A 14,696-nucleotide genomic window follows, 5' to 3' on the forward strand; every position below is an offset into this window, starting at 1 on the left:
ATTGGGGTACATGTGCCCCTATGCATCAGCACTTCTGTATCCCTTGGGTAAATCCCTAGCAGTGCTATTGCTGGGTCATTGGGGAGTTCTATGAATAGTTTTTTGAGGAACCTCCACACTGTTTTCCAGAGTGGCTGCACCCATTTACATTCCCACCAACAGTGTAGGAGGGTGCCCGTCTCTCCACACCCTCACCAGCATCTATAGTCTCTTGATTTGTTCATTTTAGCCACTCTGACTGGCGTGAGGTGGTATCTCAGTGTGGTTTTGGTATGTGTTTCCCTGATGATGAGTGATGTTGAGCATCGTTTCATGTGCCTGTAGGCCATCTGGATGTCCTCTTTGGAGAAGTGTCTTCTGCCTATTTCTTCACTGGGTTATTTGTTTTTTTGGGTGTGGAGTTTGGTGAGTTCCTTGTAGATTTTGGATACTAGCCCTTTATCTGATATGTCACTTGCAACATCTTTTCCCATTCTGTCGGTTGCCTATTAGTTTTCTTGATTGTTTCCTTTGCCTTGCAGAAGCTTTTTATCTTGATGAAGTCCCAAGGGTTCAGTTTTGATTTCATTTCCCTTGCCTTGGAGGATGTGTCAAGTAGGAGATTGCTGCGGTGGAGGTCTAGGAGGTTTTTCCCTCCTTTCTCCTCAAGGGTTTTGATGGTTTCCTGTCTCACATTCAGGTCCTTCAGCCATTTTGAGTTAATTTTTGTGTATGGTGTAAGAAAGTGGTCTAGTTTCATTCTTCTGAAGTTTTCAAATTCTATACATTTTAATTGTAAGAATGTTTACTATTCTTTTGAGAATCAGTTTCTTCTAGTCATGTCTAAGAAAACTGTAACATACATTCACTCAATAAATATTGATCAAACACCTACCATGTGACAGGGATTTTTCTAAGCATTGGGGATACAGTAGTGGATAGGACAGACAAAATGTCTTCCCTCATAAATCTTATATTTCAGTGAAAGAAACAAAGAAAAAACTAAAATTCAAATATGATCAGTTAGTGATACATGCTATGCAGAGTACTTCAGAGGAGAGAATACAGGGGCCAAGGAAAGCTTCCCTCAAGTCCCAATAGTTTTTCTGTTTGTTTGCTTTTGTTCGTTTTGTTTTGTTTTTTGCTTTTGTTTCCCTTGCCTCAGGAGATGTATCTAGTATGGCTGATGTCAAAGAGGTTACTTCCTGTGCTCTCTAGGATTTTAATGGTTTCATGCATCACATTTAGGTCTTTAATCCATTTTGAATTTATTTTTGAGTATAGTGTGGATGGAGCTGGAGGGCATTATGCTAAGTGAAATAAGTCAGTCAGAGAAAAACACCATATGAATTCACTCATATGTGGAATTTAAGAAACAAAATAAAAAGATGATCATAGGGGAAGAAAGGAGAGAGAGGCAAACCAAGAAACAGATTCTTAACTATGGAGAACAGATGGTTATCAGAGGGGAGGTGGATGAGAGGATGGGTTAAGTAGGTGATGGGGATTAAGAAGTGCAATTGTTGTGATGAACACCAGGTGTTGTATAGAAGTATTGAATCACTAAATTGTACACCTGAAACTAATATCACGCTTTATGTTCACTGGAATTTAAATAAAAACTTAAAAAAAAAAAAGAAGGCATCTCTGAAGAAGGAGGCATTTGAATGAAATGAGGTTAGCAAGAAATCTATGCAATTATTTGAGAAAACAATCAGGTCAGCGTGCAAAGGCCCTGAGGCAAGAGTGAGCTTTGCTTACTTAAGGAATAGCAAGAAGACCAGAATGATTACAGCAGAGCAAGCAACGGGCAGACGATGAAGGAGCTATGGTTAGAAACATAAGTAGAAGCAAGGTCATATAATGCATTTTAGTCCTCAGTGAGGAGTCTGGATTTCATTCTAAGAGTAATCACAAATTATGGGTTTGAGCAGGTGAAGAAAAAAAAAAAAGACCATGGTAAAAGCAAAGAGATACACTTGGAGGCTACTAGGTTCTAAATGAGATGAGGACTATGTAGATGAGAGTGGAGATGAAGATGATGGTTAGTAGTTAGATTCTGAATCTATCATGAAAGTAGAGCTGACCAAAGCTATTGGAGGACTAAAATGTGGTGGATGTAGTAAAGAAAGGAATTAAGGATGAAGCCTGTGTTTTGGACCCAATTAATTAGCTAAGTGGAGGGACGCCTGGGTGGCTCAGTCGGTTAAGCGGCCGACTTCAGCTCAGGTCATGTCACGGTTCGTGGGTTTGAGCCCCGCATCAGGCTCTGTGCTGATGGCTCAGAGTCTAGAGCCTGGAGCCTGCTTTGGATTCTGTGTCTCCCTCTCTCTCTGCCCCTCCCCTGCTCATGCTGTCTCTCTCAAAATAAAATATATAAAAAACTTTTTTAAAAATTAGCTAAGTGGATGGAACAGCCATTTACTGAGGCTTAGGGGAGGAAAACTCTTTCTTCTCTCCTGGTTTCTTTGGCTGTTCTAGTAATTAAATTGATGTAGGACAGATTAACAGGAGAAAAACAAATTTAATTGTGTATGTACAGGAGCTCACAAAAATGAGACTCAAAGAAGTGACCAAAGTAGACAACTTAGACAGAGAAACAAAAAAATTGTGAAAAATTGACAATACAAGGAGTTCGGACGTGAAGGAGCAAATTAATGAAGAAGTAACAGGGTTTGTTTATACAGCCTTCTTGGTAGTGAATTCCCCATCTCTGGTGATAAGGATACCTCTTACCCTCCAGGTGCAGGCGGGTACACTACACATGGGAACTGATTTACTATTTTCAGGGGAACAGAGAAGGGTCAGAGTGTCCTTGTACCAGCTATTTTTAAGTAACTTTAATTTTAAATAATCAATATCAACTAAAATAATATCAACAATCAATAATCAAAGTGGCAATATTTTAGGATGGCCTGCCCTGAATCCCATCAGGGGGAAGATGAGGGATGGGTCTCATTTGGTAGAGTGGGATTATATTTGGACTTGTCAAATATAGATGCAAATGATCCAAGTAGTGATATAGGGTAGCCCAGCAGGAATGCTGACTTATGTTTAAGGGAGACTTATGTTTGATCTCAACACAATCTAAATGACCTTAAACAACAGGAGGAAAGAAGATCAACATGAGAATGAATATAGTGAGAATCAGAACAGGTTCAAAGCTGAGAATGAGATTATTCCAATATTTAGAGTTTAGCAAGACATGAAATGGCCAACAGGAATACTGAGAAGTGACTAATAAGGCCTGTAAGTCCAATAAAGAAAATGTATCAGGAGGAGGATGTGATCAGTTGGTCTTTGATGTTGAGTTTTCCATAATTCTTAGGTATCACAGAATAATCTTTTCTGTTTTTGTTGAGAGAGAGTGAGAGAGGAGAGAAAGTGAGGGTAGGGAGGGGCAGAGGGACAGAGAGAATCCCAAACAGACTCCATGCCCAGCGCAGAGCCCAAAATGGGACTACTTCTCATCAACCATGAGATCATGATCTGAGCTTAAATCAAGAGTTGGACACTTAACTGAGCCACACATGGACCCCAGATATCATAAAATAATCTGTAATAACTGGTAGCTACATATATCTGTATCATAGTTTACAGTGGCAAAGCATGTTTGTTGGTACAATAATCATATAGAACATCCTGTGAAAAATTAGTGCAATGATCAATTATGGGACATGCTGTCTGTTATGTTTCACTCAGAAGTTCATAGTCCACATTAATGCATGCATTTAGTATGTGGCTCTGAAGAGTCCATGGAAAATAAAACTGCTACTTTTTTAAAACCAGGAATTTCCAAAAATTTTTTTTTTAATTGAGATTTTTGGGAGTAGTTTATAAGCAGTAAAATCCAACCATTTTAGGAATAAAACTTTGAGTTTTTAAACAATCACGTAACTACCACCACAACCCGACTGATTTTAAATTACAAATTGGGCCCACTCAGAATGTCTCTAGCTCCACATTGGGAAATGTTTATTGACGGTTTGTGACCATTTCCACATATATTATCCCATTTAACACTCATCCCAGCTCTCTGAGGTACGGTGATGGGGTCCAGGACACATTACCCCAAAATGTGGCAACCTGGCATGTTAAATATCTTAATCTTAAAAAGTTTGGTGTAAATGGCAGAAGCAGGAAGGCCACCCTGGCCTCCCTCACTCTTTTCCCTGAAGCAGGCCATGAAACTCCCATGTGAAAGGTACCCTCCCTGTACCAAGAGGAGAGAAAACATCACAAGAGACAAGGAATTTAGGGCCAAGAAGTCTATATAAACAAACCTTCTTAATCTAACCTTTATCTTCCTAGACACTTCCTTCATCAGTTACTACCTCTAGCCCAAACCTATTAGTCTGACAATTCTTCACAAATTTATTGTTTCTTCATCTAAATGGTATAAAAGCTTCCTTCTCTGGTCACTTCTTTGGCTCTTCATTCTCTTGTGAAGGCTCCCATGTACATGTAAAAATTCAATAAAGTTTGTATATTTTTCTCCTAAGAATCTGTCATTGTCAGTTTAATTTTCAGACACAGCCAGGGACCCTAAGAGAGTTAAGGAAAAAAATTTCCCCATTTGCAATACCATTATTTCCTATGAGAGAAAGAAAGAGGCATAAAGAAGTAAAGAATCAAGCTCAAGATCACACAAAGCTACTCAGTGAAAGAGGTAGATTGAACACAAATATTCAAACAAATTCTCTTTTTGCTGGCACAGTGGAAAAATAACAGATAAACTACCAGTAACTAAGACTACTTACCGAGTCCTTGATTCATCAAGCATCTCTTAATTTAAAGCAGGTGTTGTTATTCTTAACACACAGGAGTTAAGTGTTAAGGAGTTAATCAATTTGCTCAAGGGTAAAGAGTTAGAAGTTGGTGGAGTAAAAATTCAAATCTAGATCTTTCTGAATCCAGAGCCTGAAATCCCAGCAGCATTGTATTGTGCTGTCCTTTACAGTAGCCACTAGTCATATTTGGCTATTTGAGAACTTGAAACGTGGCTACTCCAAATTGATATGTGTATAAGTGTAAAATGTACACAGGATTTTGAAGATATTTTAAAAATATAAGATATCTCAGTAATTTTTTTATAGTGATTACATGTTAAAACATTATTTTGGATATACTGAGTTAGATAAATTATTGTATTAAAATGAATTACATAGGGGCACCTGGGTGGCTCAGTCAGTTAAACATCTGACTTTGGCTCAGGTCATGATCTCACAGTTCATGGGTTTGAACCCCATGTTGGGTTCTATGCTAACAGCTCGGTGCCTGGAGCTTGCTTCAGATTCTGTGTCTCCCTCTCTCTCTGCCCCTCCCCCACTCATGCTCTGTCTCTCTCTCTCTCTCTCTCAAAATAAACAAACATTAAAAAATAATAAAGTAAATTTCACCTCCTTTTTACTTTTTAAAATGTGTCCCCTTAGACTCTTTCCCTCCACCAAATGCTTATTAGGGTCTTTAAAAGCATCACTCATTAGTCCAATGTTTATGTACAGTGTGTGTATATTTGCATGAGTATGTCCCAACTGGACTATAGTTCTTTAAGGAGAGGAGAACATCATTATGTTTATCATGCCCCATTTTAGCCAAATGCACATCATACAATAGGTACTTAGTTAAAAAAAAAAAGGAAGAAAAAGAAAGGATGTTTCAAAAGTACCTAAGATAATCCCCAACTTACAATGGTTTGACCTATAATTTTTTCAACTTCTTGATGGTGTGATTCAGTAGAAACCATACTTTGAATTATGACTTTTGATCTTTTCCCACTAGCAGTATTTGAGAAGATGTTCCACACAGTTACAAGGGTAAACAACCAATATACTTACAACCGTTCCGTTTTTTACTGTCGGTACAGTACTCAGTAAATTGCAGAAGACATTCAACACCTTCTTATAAAATAGGCTTTGTATTAGATGATTTTGCCCAACTGTAGGCTAATGTAAGTGTTCTGAGCACATTTAAGGTAAGCCTAGGCTACGCTGTGATGTTCAGTAGGTTACGTGTATTAAACACATTGACTTACAGTATTTCCAACTTATGAGTTTATTGGGACCTAACCCCATTGTAAATAGAGGAAGATCAGTATGTAATTTGAATAGTCAAAAGACATTTATAAACACAAAAATAAAAGTTTATATTAATCATAATGAGATCATTAGCTTCTAGTAGTGACAAATATTCAATAGGTAAGCATAATTTTAAAAACGTATGGGTTTCAAAGTGTTCCTTAGAAAACAGTCCAAGGCAAAAACAGTTTTGGAAGTTGCAACAGCATAGGAAATGCCATCTAGACTTTATGGGAATATCTGTACTAGTTAACTTGGACTGCCATATAAAATACCACAGACTGGAGGATGTAAACAGCATAAATTGATTTTCTCACAGTTCTGGAGGCTGGAAAGTCAATATCAAGGTACTGGCTGATTTCATTCCTAGTAAGAACTCTTCCTGGCTTGCAGGCAGCCACCTTCTCACCATGTCTTTCCAGGGCTAGGGAGAAAAAGAGGGTAGAGAGCTTTGTGGTGTCTCTTCTTATAAGGATGCTAATCCTAAAGGATCTATCCTCACCATTATGACCCATTAATCTTCCCAACAAGCCTGTGTTGAGGGAATTATTATTATGCCCAAAATACAGAAAAGAAAACAGATATAATTCCTCCAAGGTCACCCAGCTAGTGGATAACATTCCAACCTAGGCATCTTAACCGCTGCAATACTGTGCTTTAAATGACTCAACATTTAAACTATGTGTAAAATTAAAACACACAAAGGATTGATAATGTTGGATGTATTATAAAAAGGGTGTTAAAGTAAACTTTTTTTATATATTGAATATTGAAACATGCATAAATCATGTTCAAAAGTACCTATCACCCACTAGAGAAACAACATAACTAGAGGCCCCCATCACTTCTTATGCTCTAAGTTTCAAAGTTCAAAATAATCATTCACTTATTATTGGACACGCTGAACTCTATAATCTATTTAAGACCCTAATTAAACTTATTTCCATAGTAATACACTCTTTCTAGAGCAGTGATCCTCAAAATGTGGTCCCCAGACAAGCAACCTAGCACGATCAGGAACTTGCTATACTTGCAAATTCAAGGACCTCAATCCAGACCTACAAAACAGAAACTTTGGGAGCGAAGCCCAGCAATTATGTTTTACCAAGACCCGGAGCTGACCCTTGATCGCGTACCTTGTTAAGTGAACAGTCAGATGAATACTACCGCCTAAAGTGTTAGGCGTGGATAACGGAGACAAATTCTAATCAACTACCTTTTTCAAGTACACTGCGGGTATAATGCTTTCTATTTTAACGAACTGTGTTGCTGTTCCCGTAAATGTTGCCTTTTATCAGAGGTATAAAGCAAATCCCTCACCTCCTAAACTCACTTGTCGCCCAAACCGTCCGTAGTAGTACAGTTTACCAGCAAAGTCCGACTGTAGCCTGGAGGGTAATTTCAATATCCAGAGGCGGGAGCAGGCCTCGGCCAATCAAATGCAAGGCTCAAGTCGCTCGCCCACCTTGGCGGTGTGATTGGTGGTTTCCCTCCGGCGGAAGCGACCTTTAGAGGCACCGCCCAGGGCCCCGCACTAGCCAATCGTCGCTCTGCGCCTGGGGCGGGGGCGAACTCGCGCGAGTGGTTTAATATGGCGGAAAATGATGCTCTAGCTGCTCCGAGTCCGCGGGGTCGTGCGGACGGGGAGGACGCGGAATCCCCGGAAGAGCGAATGACAGAAACGCCGAGAGATGATCAGGAGCAGTTCGAGTGCCAGGAACTGCTGGAGTGCCAGGTGCAGTTGGGGGTACCGGAGGAAGAGGAAGACCCGGGCCCAGTGGCTGAGGCCGAGGCGGTAGCTGCCGGCTGGATGCTCGATTTCCTCTGCCTCTCTCTTTGCCGGGCCTTCCGCGACGGCCGCTCTGAGGACTTCCACCGGACCCGCGACAGCGCCGAGGGTGAGTGCTGGGCGCGCCCGGCCGGGCGCGACGACGCGCAGCGGGGCGGGGGCCTCGGCGAGCTGTCGAAGGCCGGTTTTCCGCGCGGTCCCCCTGTGGGGTCGGAGGTCCCAGGCTGCTGTGGCGCCAAGACCCGAGGCTCTGAGGTGAGGTTGGTTCGACTCCCGCACACGCCTGTTTGCAGCTTCTGATTTTTTTCCTCAGACTCCGTTTTTCTGTTCAGTAAAAAGAGAATTCGACTGCCATTTAGAATTGATGCAGGATTAAACGAGTTAAAATGTATAAAATTGCCCAGCGCCTCCAGTCCTTTTCCTTTGGCGCTTGTATTTGTTGTTTTTGACTCAGGTATTCCTGAGATGGCATTTATCAAGCGGTCACAGGGGCCTCCAAGTGGCCCAGGTGTCAGTGTTTTCTATTAATTGATGAGCTTGTTAAATCTCATTTGACTCGGTTGCCTGCAGAATAAAAGTAACTGTCAATGAAATTTACCGCCTAGACAACAGTCTGTAAGTGTGGACGAAAACGGACTCCGAGAAGACTAGCCTGCTTTTGCATTAGGAACAGAAAGATACCCTGGTATTTAACATAAAATTAAACACTTCAGAAAACGATATTGACACATGTCCTCTTCATGGTAATCCTGTAAATTAGGCAAGTAATCTTAGTTTATAGAGGCGTGTACAAGTTAAACAGTGTAAAGATTGGTAGGATAAAAGGAATGTTCCAGACGTGTGCCTTATCTTCCAATCCAACAATCTTTCCACATACTGTATCAGCACCAGAGCCATGGTTAATTTCCATTAATTAGGGGCTCCTGGGTGGCTCAGTCCGTTGAGTGTCCGACTTTGGCTCAGGTCATGATCTCAGGGTTTGTGGGTTCAAGCCCGGCCTTGGGCTCTGTGCTGACCATTAGCTCAGAGCCTGGAGCCTGCTTCAGAGTCTGTGTCTCTTTCTCTCTCTGACCCTCTCTTGTTCACTCTCTGTCTCTCAAAAATTAATAAATGTAAAAAACATTTTTTAAAAAGAAAAAAATTTTCCATTAATTAAAAAGTTAAATCATTATACTTAGAATTATGTAAAAAGTGCACTTTGGGGAGAAAGGTAGAATTATCTGTGTGCTAATGAGTTTGAGTTAGAAACATCAGTATGAGCTCCTGTTTGGCTCAATACAGGCACAGATGTTGGGTAAATTTGCGGGTCTAATTGACTTTATTAAACAATTTCATGAATTGGGCAGCATCCCACCCAGCCAAGCAGGGAGGAGGTTGGAGGAGTTGTACAAAATGGAAGATTTTAATAGAAGGGAGGGCAGGGCTAGAAAGTTATAAGCAAAAGAAAAGGATTATTCCAGGCTAGGCCCTTTCCCTTTAGGAGGAGCTGCAGGGGGTCTTATGCAGATCACCTCATCTTCCTTTGGGGGATGGGGAGGGCCCTTTTGGCTCCAGGCCCCAATTCCTACAAACCGGTTTAGACTATCTCTGGGGAAGGTTGAAAGTACAGTTAGACAGTAAGAACACGATTCTGAACCAAACAGACGCCATGACAGACTTTAAGTTTCCTCTCTGAACTAGAAGGCCTAAGTTTCAGTTTCCCCAAAAACTATCAGGCGGTTACACGTTGCCTAGAGCAGGAGAGACCACCTCGTGGTATCCAATCAGGAAAGGCCGGCTACCTCTCCCCACATTCCTTAAGGTGAGGCCTGCAGATAGGAACTTTAGATAGGACCCTGTTACCTAATGTTAAAGTTAACCCGTTAGTCGCCGAACAAGACCCTGGGCTCGCTCTGTAATTGGTTCATTTCAAAACTACTCTAAATATTGTGATTGGGTCCCACCAAAAGTAACGAACGCTCTGAACATGTGTATGGTTAAAGTTGCTGCCAGTACTGTTGTACCATTATGATTGGATCACTGTACCTATGTTACAATTTCTTGTAACTCCCCCTTCCCAAACCCCATATAAACCCTACAAAGCCCTTGTTCGGGGTTCTCAGCACGGATCCACTGCGCTGGTGAAGTCTGTGAGCCCGAGCTTAGAAGCCCGCAGTAAAGCCCTCTGCATGCGTGCCTCGGTCTCCCTGGTGGTCTCCGACCATTGAGGGTACTGCGACTTGGGCATTACAAGATTTGGTGTTAAGTGCACTTTGGGAGCTCAGCCTGAGTGACACCATTTTGGGCCTGTGGTTTTGTTTTAACAGTGGTTACGTATAGAAATGTAGGTGTATATTTCTGTGCATATCTAGACACAGGTTAGCATATACTCATTTTTTTTACTCTGTTAGGTAAAAGGGCATAGGACAATGTAACCCCAAGTAACCTAGCACTGCAGGCCTGGTTTCTAATACCATCCCTTAATAAAGGGAACCAGAGCTCTTTGGAGAACTGGCCTGAACCTGGGACAGGGACAGGAAATAGGCAAGATGAACCTGGAGCATCTTGTGCCAGAAAGTAAGGAAGTGCTAAAAAGCAGACCCCCAAGCAAAAAGAACTTTGGGGCTACAAAGGGAGCAGGAGCCAGCTGTAAGAGCTCCCAATGGCCAGAGACTCTCAAGCAAAAAATATCTGTGGTCCATACTGATGTAAGAAAATGATGGGATAAATAAATAAATGCGAAAAGAAACAAATCTCATGCAGAAGATTCCAAGCAATTTTGGAGCTGCTGTGCCGTCGAGGAGGTGGAGCATGACCCCCACCCAGTGACGGTGTCCTGAGAAGTGCAGTGTGAAGCCCAACAAAGATTACCACACAGCTAGATCATCGCGGTCGACAGGAGCAGTGACAGTTGGTATTATATACACTTGATATGATGTATTGAATATGGAATCCTACCTCTTTGATCTTCTTCCCAAAACTTCTTAACTCTGGTCAAATTGTGAGAAAAACAGACAAATCCCAGCACCAAAAAACTAAGGCAGAATAAAGCATGGACTTTAGTTAATAATGTGTTGGTACTGGTTCATTAATGTAACCTGTAGCATACTAATGTGTTTTATTAATAGGGGAAACTGCATGGAAGGTAAATAGGATTTCTATCTTCACAATAATTCTATAAATTGAAAACCTTTCTAAAAAATGAAGACTTCATTGAGGTTCTCGGTCAAGACCTGAGGAATAATCTAGGCCCCTCTATATTATGTTTAGGTAAAGGGCCCAGAAACCCAGAGAGAAGAAACTGTTTTTTAAAGTCTCACTGCTAATCACTGACCTGTAAATTGTGAACATAGTCTTGTCTCTGTATTTTACATTTTTGACTGAAAGGACTCCCTTTTATCTTTTATAGGATTTCATTTACTACACTTTGCAATGTTGTAAAAACACACAACCCTTGATGCTTTCTAGAATATTCTTAGCTCTTCTCTCATTCTGACTCACAATGGTTCTCACACCTCACTTAACTTAGAAAGGCCTTTTCCAGACTGTTATTTCTAACCTATCTCTTACCATGGGAAGGAGTTTAAGATAGTGATTAAGAGCATGGGCTCCAGGGGATGCCTGGGTGGCACAGTCCGTTAAGCATCTGACCCTTGATCCCGCTCCCTCCCCCGCCCCCCTCAGGTCAGGTCGTGGGATCTAGTGTGGTCTCTGGCTGACACTGACAGCAAAGCCTGCTTGGGGATTCTCTCTCCCTCTCTCTGCCCATCCCCGATTGCTCTCTGTCTCAAAATAAATACATAAACTTAAGAAAAAGTTTAAAAAAGGGGGCATGGGCTCCAGAATAAATTGTCTGAGTTTGATTACTGGCTCTGGTACTTTATAGCAGTTAGACCTGAAGCAAGTTACTTACCTCTAGATACGTCAGTTTTCTCATCTTTTTATTTGGGGTAGAGGGCAGAGAGAGAGAGAGAAAGCGAGTGAGAGAGCATGAGAGTGTGCACACACCCAAGGAGGGATTCTCCTTTCTGTCAGCACAGAGGCTGATGCGGGTTCGAACTCGGGAACCATGAGATCATGACCTGAGCCGAAATCAAGAGTCAGGCACTTAACCTACTGAGCCCCCCAGGTGCCCTTCAGTTTCCTCATCTGGAAAGTGGTGATAATAGTATCTACCTAACAGCTGTTGAGAGAAGCACATGAACTGAACTGATAGGTATAAAGCAAGCTTTCTCGACCTGAGTACTGTGGACACTGTTTGCACCACATAATTCTTTGTTCTGTGTATGCATGAGAGTGGAGGGGGGTGAAGGCGAGGGTTCTCCTGTGCATTGTAGGACATTTAGCAGCGTCCCAGACCTCCACTGCTAGATGCTAGGAGCATCCCCGCTTCCCCTCAGGACGATCAAAATTGCCTCTAGACACTGCCAAATGTCCCCTAAGGGACAAAATCGCCCCCATTTGAAAACCACTAGTGTGGAGTGCTTAGAGTAGTGCCTGGTATTCGTGCTTAAGTTCAGTGGCTTATTGTAGCCAGTCAGCAGATCTCCCTGGTGTTTCTTTCGGCAGTGTTGGGTTACAGGTGAGGAAAAAGCAAACAGCCAGGTTCAACCAGGGGAGGTTTTCATTGTTTGGTTCTGTTTTGTGCCTAACAGGTACAAGGAACAGAAGGGCAGTGGTATTTGTACGTATTGCGTATGGACGAAATTGACTATGGAGGGGGATGAAGATAGAGGTCTGACTCTCTTCCGTAGCATAGAGTAGATTCTTGTGTTTTGCTCCTATATCATGCTTATTAACATTCATGGCATTGAAATTTTAATGAATCACTTGCGTAACTTTTGGTTTGTGTCTTAAACTAACATTGGCTAGCACTAGCTGTTAAGTAAATATTGAACTGTTTAAATTTTATATAAATTTTGTGCTTTCTCTGAGTCCTGTTTAACTAAATTGTAGCTGATTTTTGTCCAGATAATCTCTGGAATAGCATATTATTATGCTACTTTAGAATTGAGGAAATAAATACAAGTAAATGTATTTGTCTTTTATCTGCTTAGTAGCTGTAAAACTGCTTTTTGGTTTTGCTAGTTGATTTAATCTTCATATACACCAACCAAGCCCTCAGAGAAGTATAACTGTGGCATCTTCAGGTCTTACTTTATTTTTTTTTATTTTTTTGATGTTTTTATTTATTTTTGAGAGAGAGAGAGAGAGACAGCATGAGCAGGGGAGGGCCAGAGAGAGAAGGAGTCACAGGATCTGAAGACAGGCCCCAGGCTCTGAGCTAGCTGTCAGCACAGAGCCTGATGCGGGGCTCGGACTCACGAACCATGAGATCATGACCTGAGCTGAAGTCGGACACTTAACCGACTGAGCCACCCAGGCTCCCCCAGGTCTTACTTTAAACATAATTTCCTCAGAGAACCTTTCCTACAACTAGCTACTAAAACACATTCTAAGGTTTCTTTTTTATATGTATCCATAGTATTCTGTACTTGTCTTTTTTGGTTTCCTCCACGTTTTTACTTATTCAATCATTTGTCTTTCATTGCTACATAGTAATGAATTCACTGAGATCCAGGATTACGGTTTACTCAGCATCATTCTCACTGCCTAGCATAACAAGTGGGTGAGCATCCAAATATTTGGGAGACTAATATTAATAAATCTGTTTTTATACATCTGCAGTTTTATTTCTTCCTTGGGGTTAGGGTTGAGGAGAAACCAGTTTTGGCTGAGAAATAAACTTTTTTGCTGGAATTGTACCCTGAAAGTTTTAAATAAATAGCAGAGGAAAGGGAAGCTAAGTAGTTGGTAAACTGAGGCCTAAAGTTGCTGCCCCCTTTCCGTGTCTGCCCCTATGAAGTCCTGTCCCAAACCAAATTACAATAGGGAAAGGAGCTATTCTACTCTATTTTGATCCGGTAATGATCTAGACTGGAGACCAACAGGGGAATCCTTCCCAGGAAGGAGCGCCACAAGTTCATTAATTTTATGGTCTGCATCTGAGATACGATCCCTAAGGCCTCTGTCAAAGAGTAAAGGTAGAACTGCTTCCAGCGCTTTTCTCCCCAGCTGTCCCTGATGAACACAGTGAAGACCAAAGGCACATCTATGACGCCCCTTCGAATTTCCAGAATAAATGTTGTTCTATTAGAGCTGAGCGGCAGCTTTTGAACATTCCTCTTAGATGAGCTGCATGTGATATTCATGCCCAGCAGTCTCCCCCAGCCAACAGGGCACACCTGAGGCACCGCACACCCTGCCTCTCTGCCTGCCCGGAGATGAGAGTGCAGAACTGCCGGCAGAGGGCACCCCCCGGGAGAGGCATCGCCTCCCTGACTTGTAAGCCTGCAGTGCTCTGTGTTGCACCTGTGGGCACAGCTGGACCTGCTTGACTGGCCTCTGCCTCAGTGGGGCACTTGGACGCAACCCTCCAGGAGCTGCCCCTATCCAGGCAGAGGCTTTCTCAGGACGTCCCCATGGCCATGCAAGAAAGCCACCATGTGTTTGTTGGGTCAGGCTATGCGCTCATTCCTTAGGAACCGCAGGGCCTAGGGTCTGGCAGGTGGTGACACCCAGGGCCATCCCATTGCTGCCATCTTGCCCCAATAAATAGGTTTTTTTTTAAATAGTTTATTGTCAAATTGGTTCCCATATAACACCCAATGCTCTTCCCCATAAGTGCCCTCCTCCATTACCACCACCTCTTTTCCCCCTCCCCCTTCAACCCTCAGTTCGTTTTCAGTATTCAATAGTCTCAGGTTTTGCGTCCCTCTTTCCCCCCAACTCTCTTTCCCCCTTCCCCTCCCCCTATCCTCAATTAGGTTTCTCCTGGTCTCCTCTTAGACCTATGAGTGCAAACATCTGCT

At 42.2% G+C, this 14,696-nt stretch overlaps 1 protein-coding gene and 1 long non-coding RNA gene across 2 annotated transcripts in view; one reads left to right on the plus strand and one right to left on the minus strand.

Moving 5' to 3' along the window:
• Nucleotides 1-7,477, minus strand: part of LOC115279118 — a 45,250-nt gene extending 37,773 nt beyond the window's left edge. Inside the window, exons 1-2 of the long non-coding RNA XR_003903220.1 lie at nt 7,377-7,477; nt 6,374-6,480 (exon numbers count right to left, since the gene is read on the minus strand). This is a non-coding gene — a long non-coding RNA (uncharacterized LOC115279118). The remainder of the gene's footprint in view (nt 1-6,373; nt 6,481-7,376) is intronic.
• A 157-nt stretch (nt 7,478-7,634) lies between these two features.
• Nucleotides 7,635-14,696, plus strand: part of TERF1 (telomeric repeat binding factor 1) — a 33,550-nt gene continuing 26,488 nt past the window's right edge. Inside the window, exons 1-2 of the mRNA XM_029923292.1 lie at nt 7,635-7,954; nt 12,480-12,512. Coding sequence (XP_029779152.1) covers nt 7,648-7,954; nt 12,480-12,512 — 340 coding nt within the window. The 5' untranslated portion in view covers nt 7,635-7,647. The remainder of the gene's footprint in view (nt 7,955-12,479; nt 12,513-14,696) is intronic.

This window comes from Suricata suricatta, chromosome 15 (assembly GCF_006229205.1).
Source record: "Suricata suricatta isolate VVHF042 chromosome 15, meerkat_22Aug2017_6uvM2_HiC, whole genome shotgun sequence".
NCBI lineage: Eukaryota > Metazoa > Chordata > Mammalia > Carnivora > Herpestidae > Suricata > Suricata suricatta.